Genomic DNA, 18097 nt, shown 5'->3' with positions numbered 1-18097 from the left:
GTGCGCACAGATTTAAACAGCCATCTTACTTCGTCACAATCTCCACATGAATATTTGAATAACTATATATATATCTTGGAAGATTCCTGCGAAACTCCCAAATTTTCCACTTTGATGAGTCACCGCTCAAATAGCCGTCTTCTGGACGACCCGTGACGGAGTACGAATTGAAATAAAATCCACAAACTTTCCCTTTTTCTTCTTCTCTTTTTGCGTTGATTGATTGACCTTGCCTGCTTTTGGACCTTGTCTGGTGAGCGAAAGCAAAAAAATCCACCCATCTGGCTCGGAGCGAGCGCTCGCAAAAATATTGGAGGGGATTTCAAATAATGCTCTGAACCAGGTCTCCTCTCTTGTTGGTGGCGTGCCCAAATTCCTGTCTGTTCTCAAGAGGCTGGAAGCAATCAGAGAGAAGTTCCAATCTGTCATTCCTATACTTAGGTAATGACAACCTCGCTCCTCTCCGTCTTTGTACGATGAAGGGTCATTTTGTCGTCTGTCTTCGGTATTTCACAAGCACCTTAATCCCCTGTCTTGTGACCGATCAAATCCCTTTTGTCGGTCATTCTTCTTTATTTCACCTCTCTCCCTCTCTTCATTAAAACTCATTTTGTCTCTCACCCGTCTATGTTTCTCTCTCTCTCTCTCTCCACAGTAACATCTTTAAAGGTTCGGCAGTGTGCATGTACAACATGGCAGACATCAGGAGGGTCTTCCTGGGTCCCTACGCTCACAGAGATGGACCCAACTACCAGTGGGTGCCTTTCCAAGGGAGGGTGCCCTACCCCCGCCCTGGCACTGTGAGTCTCCACAAAAACAATTTATATCACAAGCAAGAAAGCCAAACTAGCACAACACTGCTTCTCATTCTTGAACATGTGTTTTCTGTAAGAATATAATAAAAAAAAAACATGAATCATACGTCAGTCATCTAAAACTTTACCCGCCTGGTCTGATTCTCAGTGCCCCAGTAAGACATTTGGAGGCTTCGACTCCACCAAGGACCTTCCCGATGACGTCATCACCTTCGCCAGGGGTCACCCAGCCATGTACAACCCAGTGCACCCGATAGGCGGGCGTCCCATCATGGTGCGGACAGACGTGGACTACCAGTTCTCCCAGCTGGTGGTGGACAGAGTGGAGGCAGAGGACGGACAGTATGACGTCATGTTCATCGGGACAGGTACTTCACAGTTTAGCTTTACTTTGTGATTAAACAGGTATTTTTCATGCCACGCTGGTCCTCTTAAAAAAAAAACTCCTTTTTCTTTCTTAGATGTACATTTTGGACAAATTACTGAAATCAAATTACTGAAATCAGCATTTTTATCTATTTTTACAAAATAATAGTCAGTTTAAACAAATTTTAAGCTGGATTGTATGTCCCTAAGGACTCAAATGCCGTTTTGTTTCCCGCTAAACTGTTCAGAAATGTGAAGAGAAAAATGGGGAGAAAATGAGCTCTGATATCCAGCTTCAACTTTATATTGAATCTGTGTTTGTTTTATTGTCTTGTATTTTAATGTGTCTGGCTGCTATGGCATTTAGATTTTTCTCCGGGGATTAATTCATTTATTATCTTTCTTAATATTCAAAATAAACAGATAAATATATAAAAAATAAAATTTAAATAAATGAATAAAAATAAATAAATAAATTAAAAAAACTTAAACCTGAAAATAATGTATTTTTCCCCTTTTAAAAAAAAAGTGGCAATCTCCAAAATATCTCTGAGGAATGATATTAACATATTTCATGCAATATTTTATTATCTAGCTAAACAAACCTTTACTTTACAGTAGCATCTTTATACAGAAAATCTCAAACGGTAACGTTTAGAGAAAATTTTTTGTTTATTTACAGTATACATACAGCAAGTATACAGTGGAACCACAAATTAAAAATAACTTAAAAAGTGAACAAAGATTATTTAAACTTGATCAAAACAGACTTGTATATACATCTACTGCATGTGAATGTCTCTATTCTTTCAGACATGGGCACGGTGCTGAAGGTGGTGACGATCCCCAGAGAGAGCTGGCACGACCTGGAGGAGGTGGTGCTGGAGGAGATGACAGTCTTCAGGGTATGACATTGAAAATTGAGTGTTAACAGCAATTTAAGAAGCCGATACCTATAGAAAATACACGCAATGTCCATAGATGTGATGATAAAGCAGCTGTGCTGTGTTTGTTTTGTGCAGGAGCCGACTCCCATTACTGCTATGGAGCTGTCCACCAAGCAGGTAAAGACTCGCTTTCACACATAATAATTCATCCAAAAGTTGTTGAAGCGAAACTAAAAAGTGAGAACTACTGGGCCTTTAAGCAAACAATGATATCCAAACGATATCTGATGTGCCTACTGAGAGCCAAATCCACAACCACCTTCTTTTTACAAGAACCTTTCCAACTGAGCCTCACAGGAATGCTGCGTTTTTTTAACACCCTGGCTCTGTCTTTTTTGCTCCCACAGCAACAGCTGTACCTTGGCTCGGGCCTGGGTGTATCGCAGATGTCTTTGCACCGATGCGAGGTGTATGGGAAAGCTTGCGCTGAGTGCTGCCTGGCCAGGGACCCGTACTGCGCCTGGGACGGCAGCGAGTGCTCGAGATACTTCCCTACCGCCAAGAGGTAGGCGCAACGCACGCAGCAAAACAGATCTCTGACCTTTATTTATCCTCAGAGGGGTTTGCTGAACCTGCTTCTTTTCAGCAACATCCTGCTTTTTGTGTTAATGCCGTCATACGCGGTCTGGGAGTTATCAGTGCACCTGCAATCGCTGCTGTTGCGATGGCTTTTAATGCTTCGCTCCAGGGCATCTCAATACACAACCTTGTAACACCAGCCCGGCCGTTTAGTGCTGTGTAATCCAAAAAAAAAAGTGCACGGTTACACGGTACACGCCAAAACATCTAAACATGGAAGTAATCTGGAGTCAGAATAATACACAGTCATTAAATACACACAGCAGGCCAAGTATGCATTCCAAGAGGTACGATCCAGCAAACCTGGGTTATAACGTCTGCCAGTAACAGTTGTTCTGGGTTGCGATCCCGTCGCCCTACAGCCAAGACGCACGCACACACACGGTCGTAAGAAGACACATCTACACAAGAACACACACACTAAATTATAGCCAACAGGAGCTGTCTGACCGCTGCACCCTGCTGCCAGGAGGTATGAACATACACACCCTCAAATTACCCTCTGCTGTATCCAGCGGGATTAGGCTGACCACCACAGCCCTCACACACACACACACACACACACACACTACACCCCTGCATCTCATTCATCCAGAACTTCTCACACCAAGCAGAAGTAGGCCAGTGGGTATACTCCAGCCTTGGCAGGGTTACAAGAGGAGGTGGCACACCCCGTGGTTAAGGCCAGGACCGGCTCCTCTCCTCTCCTCTCCTCTCCTCTCCTCTCAGCTCTCTCCTATACGCTGCAAATATTTTCCCTCCCAGAACGAGAACCAGACACCGGGCCCCGCACATGCTCAGACGGCCAAAAAAGACAGGAATGTCAGCCCAGGAAACGTACATAGGAGGGACATGTGTGAGAAAAGAGACAGAAAGACGAGTGTCCAAATATGTGCGTGGCATAGAAGTAAAGAAGGAGGGGATATTAGTGTGCAGAATTCACACACACGTACTGACCATTTCACTCCATCTGTTTCTTACTTTTTTCCTCTATCTACTTTATTTCCTTTCTTTCCAAGCCTTGCCTTTTACCTTTGGCTTACCCCCAGCCTCTCCCCGCTTTGATTTTTACGGCGCCCGCCCGTCAGAGATTTTAAACGACAACCAGGACCAGGGGAGACACTTTCGCTGTTAGTCAGTAAAGCCAGGCTATGATGAAAACGCCTCGCCATTATCGTGAAAAAACCCCCCCCAAAAAACTGAATGACATAGTGGATTTTCATATTAAAGGGACAAAGAGAAGGGCTGCTTTTGCTAGGCTTTTCAAGGGCGAAATAATGCTGCATGTGTTTCATAATAACGGCTCATCAGAAGGCAATGAAGCACGTCGTTTCAGTGCTCGGCAGGTTTATATTTCTTACAGTTTCTGCCAGATTTCACCCAGGATTTAACAGTGAAGGTTCAATAAATACCCACTGTCCAGTCCCTTAAATGTGAGGGAAGCTGGAATAGTATTATGTAACATTGCCCCCTAGTGGTTGGAAATAAGCAGTACAGCATTTCTGGTGTATTCATGTAGAACATGTTGCTTTAATTTAATTCACCCACTACTACCATTAACTTTCATTGTGGTTTTCCTCCCAGGCGAACCAGACGACAGGACATCAGAAACGGAGACCCTCTCTCCCAGTGCTCAGATCTTCAGCATCATGGTACTTTCATGACTACCCTTAAAGAAATGTATTCAAGTGTGCTATTAGTATACTTCTTTTAAACTTAAAACAAGAGCTTTCAGTTCACTTTTTAGTTTAGAAAAGTCTAAGTAAACACGGCTTATACTGACAAGTATACAGAGAAGTCTAAGTATATTTTGCTTATACTGACAAGTATACAGAAATGTCTAATTATACTTGGCTTATGCTTACTTTTTGATAGAGTAGCCTATTTAAGTGTGTGAGAGTTTGTAAATGTATGCTTTGATTTGAATTTACTTTACATTTTAGCATTCTCCGTTCACTGTAGAGGCATGCGAGAAAAAATAATTTTAGTTATTTATTTAATCTCATTACAAAACATCAAGTCAAATAGCAAAATGTCTCTTTATGGAATGCATAAATCATTGGCTAAGTACTATAAGTTAAAGAAAACGTACAAGTATACTTCCAGTAAAAACTAATAAACTAGTAGTTTACAGAAAGTATACTTTAAACTGTCCTTCTATAAACTTGTATAAACTAAAAAGTTGGCTACAAGTACAGTATATAACTAGTAAACTAAAAGTAAACCTAGAAGTTTGCTTGTAGTATAGTTCACTTCATAGTATAGTTGTAGTACAAAATACAACTTAGATGTAAACTAGTTGTGTAATCAAAGTTTACAATCATTTTTTTATAAAGATTTCTTTTTATTAGTGAAAGGCTTATTTTACAATTCAATAGCAACGTGTATCAACATTTCTTTTTTGTTTTTAAAACAATTATTGAAACCAGAAAAATAAAATAAAATAAAATAAAATAAGAAAAAGCAACCAAAAAATGTGGGTGATGATATATAATGATATAATAATGAAATATTATTGATAATGAACCTAACCTTGTATCAAATATACTTTAACTACAAAATAATACCAATAATAATAATAATACCAATAATAATAATAATGACTAAATGAAAATATAAAAAATATAATATACATTCAATGCAATGATTGAAATAAAAAACAAAAATGAATAGAATATTTAAAAAAAACCCCACAAAAACATGTAAAAAAAATTAAGTTTACTATTCTTACACTTATAGTACACTTAGAAGTATAATTTTATAAACAAAAAATTGGGCCAATTACTCCCAAGAAGTATTGAAGTAGTACACTTACAAGTATACTACTAGTACATTTACATTAGTGTACTTACTACATAAAGTATACTTGGGAAATATACTTGAACTTAAGTTTACTTCATAAAATAAAAGTATTCTACTTTTTCATAACACAAACACACACACTCTCTCTCCCCTTCTCGCCACACACTTCTCACCCCGCCGCCTGTGTGTGTGTGTTTTGTTTGAGTAGAGGACGGAGACGGTTTAGGAGGCAGCGTGGAGGACCGGAGCGTGTACGGCGTGGAGAACAGCAGCATGTTCCTGGAGTGCAGCCCCAAGTCTCAGAGAGCACTCATTTACTGGCAGCTGCAGAAGCCCAACGACGACCGCAAGCACGAGGTGTGTGTGTGTGTGTGTTCCTCATGTTATTGCGGAAAATGTGTGAAATGCAGCTGGATGATTGTTAAAACCTCACACATTTGGACTAAATTCACGCTAATTCAATTGCTGCAGACAAAACATCATCTCTCTGCCCAAAGGCTACACCGTTCCTTCTCTGTGTTATCATGAGATGACCTCTGACCCCTTTGACCTTTAACCTCAGATGCCCAGATAGGGGTGTGGATGTTTAGATTGACTTTTGACCCTGTGATGTAACCAATTACTTTTTACTGTGGCTGTATTTGTCTAACAGGGCGTTCAGGGCGTGTGAGTTTTAAGGCCTATCAGACGCAATATAATATTTCTTCATAATATTATAAGGAAGGTTTTTACTTCTCTGGAAAGCTATCACGACGGCAATCATTTTATCTTGTATATAAAGTATATCTTATATTTCTTTTTACGCCTCCGCTGACGCTCACTGCTTCAACACAATAGTCCCTTTCAGATGAATGTGGGTGCTTTTTTCACACAGTGCTGTTGTCTGTGTGAACGTGGCCTTAGCTTGTACTGAAACTGTGTTGTTGCTTCACTTGTCAAGGTTCACTGTGCAGGATGATGTATGTGAGGAGGTGGTTTTCACATTCATCTGCTGAAGGGGTAAAGTTTCTCTGTGCTTTCCTTGAAGGAAACCTTCCTTGACTTCTATTGCTCCTAAAGTAGTGTTAGTGGTTGCAACCACACCACTGGATGCCACCAAATCCTACACACTGTACCTTTAAATCTTAATTCAAGACATGTAGTATATTAACAAGCATGATTTTGTGACATCAGAAATAGTTTGAAAGCTGATTGTGATCCAATATTCAACTCACACAAGTGTGAGGTGGAAGTTTATGATTTTTTTTACTACTATAGGTAATTCAGTTTGTAATTTCTTGCTTTTTATTTATTTCGTTGTCTTTCTCTCTGTGTCTTCTTTTCAGATCAAGCTAGATGACCGGGTGCTCCGTACAGACCAGGGCCTGCTCCTACGCAGTCTGACCCCGTCTGACTCAGGCATCTACCACTGCCAGGCTGTCGAACACGGCTTTATCCAGCCCCTACTGCGCCTCAACCTCCAGGTCATCCCCGCCCAGAAGCTGGGCGACATCCTGCCTGGACTTTCCAGTGCGGGAGGCGGCGCAGGTCACTCTCCCAAGCACAGGCTGTGGTATCGAGACTTCCTGTCTCTCTTGGACCACCCAGACCTCAACAGCGTGGAGGAGTTCTGCGATCGAGTTTGGAAGAAAGAACGCAAACAGAAGAGGGTGAAGGCGCCCGGCGGCACCGGTCAGGGTAGACCCGACGGCACCGCCGCTTCCAGCCCTGCGTTACGGCCTAAAGCTTTGGCTCCCAACGCCCAGAAGCAGCAAGCCAGTCCACCACAGAGCAGGCCATGGCCCCAGGCCGGAGCTCCAACAGTGGAAGGGTCGTCAGCACGGAGCCAGGCTGCCCAGAAGGCTCAACCAAACCTGGGGACGTCGAGTGGCCAGGCACCTAAGAACAATCAGAAGACGCCAAACGGCCAGAAGGGGCAGGGCGGCGCGGCTGCTTCTCAGGCCGCGGTGGGGGCGTCTCGGGCGAGCAGCCAGCACGCGGCCAAGTGGAGACGGATGCAGGAAAATAAGAAGGGACGCAACAGGAGGACCCATGAGCTTCAAAGACCCCCGCGTAGCGTTTGAGGAAAAAAAAGCACAGAGAAGCACACATGCAACCCACATACAAGCACAAAACCCACGCATCCACACATAAAACACATTCTATAAACTGTGTCCGACGTATGATTCAGTGACCTCGCCGTAACAACAGAACAAAAAACCCCCATAAAAAACACTCTTTTAGGTAGAAATACATGAGCTGCACTCAACAATAAAGCTCTCATTCAAAGACACAAATGCACATAAACCTGTGAAAAGATGAACAGAGGACTGAAAAACTGGAATGCGTACTGTAAATGTGTGAGGATATGGCCGGTTGCCTGGGATACTGCCTGGCAGACACTTCAACCTCCTGTACATAAGCTACTAAAATAAGACTGGGACAAAAACGTTTAGTGAGGTGTTTGTTGGTGAGCAGATGGATGCTGAGAGGACAGTTGTGGAGACATTAATAGATACATTTATGGAAGCAGGAATTATGCATCCACTGATGACCTGAGCATGTGAACTGCAACGTAGTGGATTAAAAAACTCTTATTTTGAAGAACTGTTTGAGGAGCCTTCCATCTTCGAGTGACAACAGCACCCTTAAAGGAGGAATTGCAGCAACAAACAGAAGCATTATTACATGCAAAAAAACTGCAAAGTCATGCAGAGAAAGTGCATCGTCATAACCTTCTCCACCTGAGGAAAACATTGTGCATGTTGTTGTCAATCAATGTTTTAATAAGCTAGTTATTTTAAGGAAATCTAGAGGCTTTTTTTTTTTTTTTTTTTTTTTACACCCTACCTAAAAACTTTTATATTTCCTTTCCTTTCCAGACCAGTGCTTCTATTTTTGGGGGGCAAAAAATTACAAGCAACATAGTAGTCTCATTGTGCATTATCCCTTCTGCTCTCCAGGATTCTGTGTAAGTTATTATGGTGTTGCTTTTTTCTGGGATTTATAGAATCTGGGAATTCCAGTTAGGCTTAAATGCTAAAAACCCAGTCTGAAATAAGACTGCCAGTTGTTTTTGTGTACATATATACAACAAACTTAACTCTCTGTGTATATACAGTACATATACAGTACAAGAACACCACTTGATTATTATTTATTGCTCATTGTTTTGTGAAAGGGTTGCATTTATTTTTGATATTATGGTATTTTTGGCTCATCGATATATTGGAGAAACAACGGCAACAACGAAAACTTTGATGGACCAACTGGGTGAAATTGTGTCAAGGAATCCCTTTTTGGGGATAAAAGGGTTGAAAGTTTATGAGTACAGGGGTTTGTGTCATGACTACATTTTTGACACTAACGAAAAGCACAATTTTTACTTTCATAACAGATGATTTCCTTTCTCCCGAATCCACCCCGACATGTCTTTGTTTCATCCAGCATCCATTCTGTGTAAGATAATTCCCCAAACTGAAAAACATTAGCTGTGAATCTCTGTAAGAAATAGTGGAGAAAAATGTTGTCTGAAGGAGAAGACACGTTATACTGCATGTGAATGCTACCTACAGTAAGTGCATCTTTTTTATCGTCTCTTTACGTGTTTTGTGTGAGAGGTAAAGTTCCCTTAAAGCAAGGTGTGAATTACTTTTGTCCTTTTGCCAAAACAGTGATATTAACAACTCATGATACTCAAAGGCCAAAGCTGTTGAAGATCCAAGCTCCTTAAACTTCGATTCAACAATGGTACCCCCCCTGTCTCCCCTGAATACATGACAAGAGTATTGTGTCAATGCAATAAATTAGAGCAGATAGTGTTCTCTACCAAAACAAAACAGTTTGGTGTGTCCCTGATTCGGGTCTCTCCCTCAGAGTTAGAAAAGTGAGAGAGCTGAAAGTTACCGCTGCTGTAACACAGTTCTTTCTGGCATGCATTCAGTTGTCTAAATAAACATCTCCGTTACAAAAAAAAAGTCCCTTTTGTTCTCATTTGAGTCAAAAACCTTCTACACACAGTGTCCTCAGCTGCACTCTGTTTTATCTAAGGTACCACAAAGGGGGTTCAGCTTTTAACAATTCATGTTTGCTGGTCCACAGCTGCACATACAGGATGTGGTCTGCAAGAGGGAAAACACTTTCTTTCAACCGAATAATATAAAAAGCAAAATAATAACAACTCGGCTGGGGACTATTTCTTTGAATGAAAGTATTTGCTCCAATTCCACGCACTGCCGCTTTAAGAAAAAGTAGAAATACCACAGTCTCAAAATACTCCATTACAAGTAAAATTCCTGAATTCAAAATGTTACAAAAGTAAAAATACAGAAGTATTTTCAGCAAAATGTATATCAAAAGTAAAAGTACTCATCATGCTAATTGGCTTTTTTCACAGTGTTATATTATTATAGAATATTATATTATTATAGAATATATATATATATATATATATATTATTATTATATAATATAATAATTATTATATTATATTATTATTATTATTATATATATATATATTATTCAGTTTATATCACAAACATATACATTTAAGAATATTTTAATGTTGGAGTTCCTCCATGTTGAGCCAATTTAAGATACTTTGTATACTACTGGTTAAATTGGTAATATAGTACTGCAATATATCATATAAGTATGTCAGGTTTTTATGTGTAAAAACAAAGTGTAAAATAAATTTACTTGAGTAAAAAGTACAATATTTCCCTCACATGCGCGCTCGCATATGCGCGCTCGCGTGTGGCCGCTGTCTCGTCTCCTCTGCCTGCTCGCCTTCACTCAGACAGCGCGCGCGTTCTCGGTGTCTTCCTGCTCTCTCCGGCTGCGGGCGGAGGGAGACGAGTTTCTCGCTGGGGAGCCCCGCTGCTGAAGCGCGCGCTGAGGCAGGAGAAGCAAACACAGTATCAGCATTGATTCATGGAGAGACCTTCGTCAGGTCAGCTAACATTACTGCCAAGCAGCTGAAACATAGAGTGATATTGTGCTTTTAGCTGTGTCGCCTCACTGTTTTGAGCGATGCTCGTTCATGTCCATTTAGAGCGAGCACAAGCACGAGCCCGACGCTGACTTTCGTTGATTTCACGGCCACAGGTGTCGCTGTTAAGAAGCATTTCTGAAAGTTACAAATTGTCCCTTTTAATGTTTGTAAATTAATTATCTTCAATAATAATAAAAAAAAAGTTAGAAGTTAGTGATTGGTCGAGAAGTATTGACCAATCACTTAAAATTAGTTTATAAACTGGCTACTTGTCGTCTCTCAACTCTATTGCCAGTCTGGCATCTCAAGTTGCTAGTCGGACTGTAAACAAAGCAGCGCACGGAAGGAAGAGGAAGTATTGGACAAGATATCCGGTGGTTAGAGGTAAGGCACATTTCTAATTTAATTTAATTTCTCATTTAATTGAGTTTTACACTCAGCTGTTGTTACTGCTCAAAAGATATTATCCTGCAATGAATATTTAAGGTAATTTACAGTTTCTTCCACAACAGATATTTTGACTTTTGTAGGAAAAAGCACAGGTGTTACTGATAAATTAACAGTTCAGTGTCCCAGTAAGCATGACAGTGTGACAGTGAGCCAGCTTATATGTATATTTAACATACCATGGTGTTTTTGAAAGTGCAAAGGTTTTAAATAGTAATTTAAAAGTTATGTTAATTCTGATAAGAAATTGTGTTATTGTTGTTATTCATGTAATATATGGTCATTTTAAAGCTCTTTTTGTGGTCTTTATGCTGAAACTATCAATGGGCACATCAGATCAATATGAAGATAGTTATAAGGGCATTTGCAGAGGCAATCAGAATTTGCCCTATTGCAACGTTAGAGGTCAAAGGTCAAATTCAGTTGTCCTCAGTGTCATGAAAATGTGACTGGTAGATAGATTATAGTTTAAGCTTTCCAGTGATATATAACTTTATGATATTGTGTGTAGGTTACTGTCTTTTATACTGGATCTAAGTGTAAAATGGGGAAGAAAGATGGACAAATTTTAATGATGGAGGGATGAAAAAAGGAGTAATAGCACATTGAAAGCTACCATTGCTGCAATGCTATCATGTATTTTCCAACACTACGGACATAGACCTTTAAAAAAATCACCATGAGACTTGGTCCCTCCAAAGTGGCACGGCGGCCAAATTTTGGGGGACCTGGCTCATGGACTATATATGCACCATGGGATTTTTGATAGTATCATGGTATATTTAACATACCATGGGATTTTCTTTACAGTACCATTGTATATTATAGTACCATGGTACATATACCATGATACATTTGACAGTACCAAGGTACTTGTACCATGCTGCATACCATAATGTACCATGGTGCATACCATGGGTACCGTGGTACTGTCCAGTACTGTCACCATGGTACATGGCTACTGTCAAAAATACCATGGTACAAGAGTACCATTGTAGTGCTAAACCTGTGCTTTTTCTGCTGTGACATGTCAAAATGTCTTCCATGAAAAAGCCTATAAACTCAATTAACAAAGGGGAATGTGGCCTGCAGAGAATATGATGATTCACCACCAGAGGTCCCTGTTGTCTACCTGTCTTTCCCTGCTTGTCAAAGCCCATCAGAGCCCTGTGGTGGTGAGGTCTAAGTGGAAACTGAAACATCTTAACGTGCTGTAATATTTCTACAGAAATGTCTTCCTTTCACAGTCAATTACCCTTTCTCAGGAACTGCGTGCACGTCAGCTCAAGTGATTAGAGTGCTGCAATCACGTCCACTGCCCTCAAGTTTCACACATGTGTTATGAATTGGCTGGTCCTGTTACCATGGCGACTGTCCTTGAATGTCCTGTGTGTCTGTGTGAGTGTGTGTGTCTGTCTGTCTGAAGCTTAAAAATACACATTTTCAGCTGTAGAAAGGAGTTGTCTGGACCATTATGTTGGAGGGTTTTATCACTTTGTCCTTTGCTTTAAGGGAGCTTCTTCACTGTCTAAAGCGCTCTCCTCCTCATCCTCTTCATCCTTTTTACCCGCTCCTCACAGCTACATCTCTGTTTGATAGGTTACAACATTTTTTTTTTACAGCAGACTCATCTCAACAACAACTCCCAACATAAAAAAAAAAAAATGCACATTCAGTATTTTAAATGCATTATTATAAAAAAAGCAAATGGTATTAAATTGATTTCTAAATTAATTCCAAATCAAATGTATTTATTTATGTTTGGGATTTTTTTCCATCTCAATCTGAAGTGATTCAATCTGAATTTGATGCAGTGTTATCATTCTTAAGGGGAAAAATAAATTTGAGATTTTGACAATAAAGTCATAATATGAGAAAAAGGAGAAGGAAGTTTAAACCCACAATGATAGTTTATCCCGTTGTGAAAATGTTAGGACTTTAATCTCTCAGTAGTCAGACTTTTTTCTTGAATTATGTCTTTATTCTCATAACATCACAACTTTTTCCTCAAAATATTAAGAATTTATTTTGAAAATCTCTGAATTCTTCCCCAAATGTTGCCCTTAATACTCATTATAGATGCGCCATTTGAATTGTAATGTATCTGTGCATGATATACAACAAAATTTAAGTTTTGAAAGGCAGTATTCTCACAGGCTTGTTTTTAGAAATTCATCCTGATCAGAGGACAGTCACATCAGTCCATTTTTATATCTCACTGTTTACAGTGTGTCATAGTGTGTATATATGTGTGTGTGTGTGTGTGCTGGAGATTCAGACAGTGGAGAGAAAAGAAGGAAATTGATGTCTTCATGTTGCCTTCAGCTAAACATACATTATTTGATGGTGTGTGTACGTATATCTAAAGCTCCTCACGACTCTTGAAAGTAGGCTCTATTCAGAAGCTCTGACTCATTCCTTCTTGCCCAGGAGCTAGCCCGAGGGATTGTGGGAAATCAAGTCAGTGGGCAAGCAGAGAGGAGGAGATTTAGGCCAGCGGCAGGACGACAGAGCAGGCGGCTGAACTGTTTAGCTTCCTCTTTTTTCTTCATTCTATATGAAACATTTTTTCTGCTTATCTTTCTGTGTTTCTCATCACTCTCCATCTGTCTTGTTTCACTTGACAGCTCTTGCTCATCACTCTCCTTTGAGCTGATGTTGAAACATCTGTAAAACTATATTTTATTCCCCCCCCATACACAGTTTTAGCCGCTGTGAAAAGCGTGGTGACACATAAAGTTCATGTATATGTTCACAGAAGCTCACAGCTGTAGGCTTTGTATAGGTGTGCTACAAGGAATTGTCATGTGCATTGCACTAATCTTCAAGTGATCCCATAATTAGGTACCCAGCGTGTGAGTGGCAGCCGCCGCAGAAACCATGGCAACGGAGCAGCTCTCCTTGATGATCGATGACATTTTCCATCGAGACCGAACCCCACTGAGCCTCAACTGTGATCTCCAGGTGCAACTTACCTCCTCACTGATTGCCTTCACCGGATCGGTAAGCATAATATATAGTGGTAAAAAAAAAAAATCTTACATTTTATAGCCCAAAGGATCAACCAATTAATGTTAGTTGAAGCCCTATTAATGCTGTGAAGGGTCTTCGTCTGAATATACCTGTATTCACCCTCTGTCTGAAACGCTTCGTTTTAGCGCCTGTCTCTTTAAGATCCCCTCCTGATAAAGCCCAGTCTGCTCTGATTGGCTTGAGAGAAAAATTCAGACTAAAGTAAAAGCAGCCATGTTTACTTTTCATTTTCAAATCCTAATTACATAACCAAGCGCTTTGTCTCTCTGCACATATATTCCTCGGGGGGTTCCACTGTATATACAGTGCTCCTCTGGGAGTGCTGTTTCCAAGTCTGTTGTTAAGACGCCATGATTTATGGCCATGATCCCGCCTCCTCAACACCGAGCTACAAGGTTGGGAGTCATAAACAGAGACACCCTTTTACACAGCAGCAGCAGCAGCACAGCCGGGCACGTGTGCAGGAGAGGGATGATATAAAGGGACTCGCGCCACTTTGACCTCTCCATTCACTGATTGCTCGGGATTGATGAGGTGATCAATGACCTATTCCCGTCCGTCTCCGGAGAGAGAATACTGATTCACTCTGGGCTGCAGCAGCGTTCAAGGACTTCATCAGAAGGGCTGCCAAAGCTTTCTGGTGCAGAAGTCACCACAGTTATAAGCCAAGAAAAAATGATTTTATTAAAGCTGAGGCAGCATTTGGAAAATTACCCCCAAGCTTTATAGAGACAGTGGAGTATTTTATGTAACCCCCTTGTTAATGTCATAATGTGTATTTGTATGTACGCGCACACATTTTGAGTTTTACCGTCAGTGTGACTCATCTGTGTTTAGTCCAACTCGAGGGACTTCCCTCTTCTCAGTGGCGTCACCGGCTATGACGCACTACCTTGACGACAGGTGTGTGTTGTCAATGATTCATGAGCTGCGGGGGTGTTTATGACTTGATTGGCATTCAAACCGACGTTACTTTGACATTATCTCTCATCTCCTTTCTTCTTTCTAAAAATGAGCTTCTTCTTTATTTTTGTCCCTAAAGGACGGCTCCCAGTCCGCTCCCACTTGTGATGAATCAGCCCATTAGACCCCGGAGCAGCATTAGTTAAGATGTCAGCCAGCCGCTGTCACAATTCACTCAGATAAATGAATGTGGATTGTGAGAGTGAGAGTGGGTTGATACTAGTGAGTCATGCATTTGAAGGTTTTTCCCTCAAATGCCACATTTGTCCAAAGAAAAATAAATTGCAATTACCATGACGCATCAGGAGGGATGTTTGATAAAATACAACCTGAGACTAAAAAACACTTAGTGTAGATATTTATAGCAATTCAGCCCGGTCGCACAAAAAAAGGTGTGTGAATGACACAATAATAGGCGATGCAAAAGTTTGTTGTAAGAACGCCGTTCTAGCTTTAGGCGTCTCATTTGTACGCCATGTCTGAACTGAAATTTGCTACGCTCAGAGCTAGTGACGTAGAATTAAAAAGCCAGAAAGACTTTCAACCAGGAGACCCGCTGTTTGTTTTGTAAGTTAAGTTAGTGACGTTTGTTTTACTTAGTTTACGGACTTATTTTAAGGCCATTCGTGACGTTTTTTCCTAAACCTAACTAAGTGTTTTTTGTTGGCCCCCTGCTGGTACTGCACTTTCATACACATAGTATAATATTCACGCCTCGGCGGGGACACTGACACACTATCTTCTGGTGGACAGGCGGGTGACGGGTCTGTTACGCACTTTGGCGTAATATTTGGTTGAGCAATTACACAATCTAGCAATTATCTTTTTATTTTTTTTAAACAGAGTTTATTTCTGAATTTTGTTTATACAACTCTGACAATCCAATGCACAAACATGTTTGGACTGATAGAAATCCCACCTGGCCATGACAACAGCCCGAGGGCACTCAAAAAAAAAAAAAAGTGTACAAAAATTAATATAAATAAATAAGTACACACAAATATACAAATAAAATAATCAAAGTAATAATAAATAAATAAATTATCAGCAATTATCTTTTGAAGAGAAACAGTAGTCTTTAGTTGCTGTTCAATAACTATATTGCTTGATTAAAGAATAATATGAGAATATTTCCATCGATTTAAAATTAAAGGAGTGGTTTGACATTTTAGGAAATACACGCAAACGAGTCAGATAAGAAGGTCGATACTGCGCTTCACTCGTCTCTGTCAATATTGATCTTTTCATTTAACTCTGCAAAAAAAAAAGCAAATATTTCCTAAAACGTTGATTTATTACGTTTAAAGTTAGGGTTGGTAGTGTTCTCCAAAATCATATTTTGTAATATATGTCGATGCGCACCACGGTGGTGCAGTGGTTAGCGCTGTCAGAGCACGAAGATTGTGGGTTCGATCCATGATCTGGTCAGAGGGGCCCACTGGCCAAATCAAATATGTGGATCATAAAATCAGATCTCAGATGATCCGCTTTGGTGTCCCTTAACGGGAGCAGCCAAAAGACGAACATTTGTTGAAATTCTCATTACATACCAACAACAATCAATATCAGTAATTTCAATGTAATGATTGGACGGCCTACCTGCTTGTCTACATACCTGCACGTACTCTGCCCGTGCACTTATTGCTCGTCGTCGGAGTTTTTCACAAGCTGCTAGCTCGACAGCTGTGAGTACAAGCAATATAGCCAGGTTTGTTGTTTACGTTCATTATGATAAAAGTGGGGGAGTGTCTTTGGATGGAGGCCTGAGCAGACGGACACTCAGTGTTGGCGACTTTCTCACTAGATTTAGCAACTTTTGGAGCTATTGCTGATTGCTACTTCCACTGGAAAAGAGTTGGCAACACGGGGCTGTGATTTTCAGTTGGATCATTTTTAAAATAAAGCGTACTTTTGCTAGTTTCTCAACATTACTGACCCTAAATTTGAAGCTAATGTCCACTCATGAAGACTTTCAGCTATTATAAACTCCAGTTTTAGGTGGAGTCTTTCTCCTTTCTTGCATGTGTGTTGTATTTCTTGCAGCAGCTTTTGTGGGATACACACTGTGGGAAAACCTTGTTAATTAGCATCGGCAGCCTCTCCATTGAAGAGACAAAGAAAACGTCTGGTATACTCAGAGGAATTCCAGGGAACAAGACATCAGAGAAGTGACTCACTATCTGAGTGATCTCAGCGAGAAAAAAGAGCGCCGAGCACAAACTGAGCACAAAGTGAAAACAGGGATGTCACTGCGGCAACTTCTAGATATATATAACTACGATTATAGATGTGTTTGTTCACCGATAGTATTTCCTTTTGCACCTTTCCTTGGCATTCTGCTGTTCCATCAATTAGCCACTGGACTAGTGGCTTTTGGAGACAGACTGTATAACCAGTAAATCCTATTAACAGTCCTGTTTCCAGCTCAAATCTCCTTCCCACGCCCTTCACCCATGCACCATAACAACCTTCTTGGAATAAATCTCACAGACACCGATTTCAGATCTGTTTCACAGTCAAAAAATGTAAATCTTTGTCCTTCAAAGATACATTTTTAAGAATACCTGACAGTGATTTAGACTGACAGAAGAATTGAAGGCGAACACGATCCCTTATAGTGCTCCTTTTATAAATCCACCTCACTCGTGATGAGGAGATGCAGACGATGTGCAACCGAAACACTGTTAAGCCGCCAGACAGAAGCACGTAATGTGCGATTTAGCTTTCAGCACATGCTGGTGGTGTTTTACAGAGACAAACATTAATTAAAGCTTTTCGTCAGTTCGGCGCACACGTGTCTCCTTGACTCTGCGTTGCTGCTGCTGGTGCCCTTTTGTATTCGCGCTGCTGTGTGTGAAACAAAAGGGACTCGTACAACTCCGGCATTGTGTCGAGTCTCTGAATCCCGACGCCCTTTGTGTGTCTTCAGGGAGCGAAGAAACATGATTCACAGAGAATTAAGCTGGAAGGAAACTGCCTTAAACATGCTAGGAGAAAGAAATACTGCAGAGAAATATCATAAGTTTCCTGTACTGTTGCAGTCATGTCATCCACTTCCCTTGTTTGTGTTTACCGGACTCAACAGATGGTGGTGTTGTGGCTCCTCAGAGCAGCTTTGGGGGGTGTTTGTGGCTGCTGTGAGGGAAAGTATTCTGAAAATGTAGTTTGGCATGG

General features: G+C 40.6%; 1 protein-coding gene across 2 annotated transcripts in view; it reads left to right on the top strand.

Annotated features, from left to right (window-relative positions):
• The window catches only part of sema3aa (sema domain, immunoglobulin domain (Ig), short basic domain, secreted, (semaphorin) 3Aa), a 39965-nt gene extending 30500 nt beyond the window's left edge, over positions 1-9465 (top strand). Inside the window, exons 10-17 of one of the 2 annotated variants that reach the window (XM_037760950.1) lie at positions 656-800; positions 964-1183; positions 1995-2086; positions 2204-2245; positions 2476-2633; positions 4292-4359; positions 5718-5866; positions 6835-9465. In XM_037760950.1, coding sequence (XP_037616878.1) covers positions 656-800; positions 964-1183; positions 1995-2086; positions 2204-2245; positions 2476-2633; positions 4292-4359; positions 5718-5866; positions 6835-7572 — 1612 coding nt within the window. In that variant the 3' untranslated portion in view covers positions 7573-9465. The remainder of the gene's footprint in view (positions 1-655; positions 801-963; positions 1184-1994; positions 2087-2203; positions 2246-2475; positions 2634-4291; positions 4360-5717; positions 5867-6834) is intronic. The other variant, XM_037760949.1, reaches the window with a different exon arrangement.
• Positions 9466-18097: the final 8632 nt, after the last annotated feature.

This window comes from Sebastes umbrosus, chromosome 23, assembly GCF_015220745.1.
Source record: "Sebastes umbrosus isolate fSebUmb1 chromosome 23, fSebUmb1.pri, whole genome shotgun sequence".
NCBI lineage: Eukaryota > Metazoa > Chordata > Actinopteri > Perciformes > Sebastidae > Sebastes > Sebastes umbrosus.
Note: the sequence above shows the minus strand (reverse complement) of the source record. Positions and strands in the feature narration are given on the sequence as shown.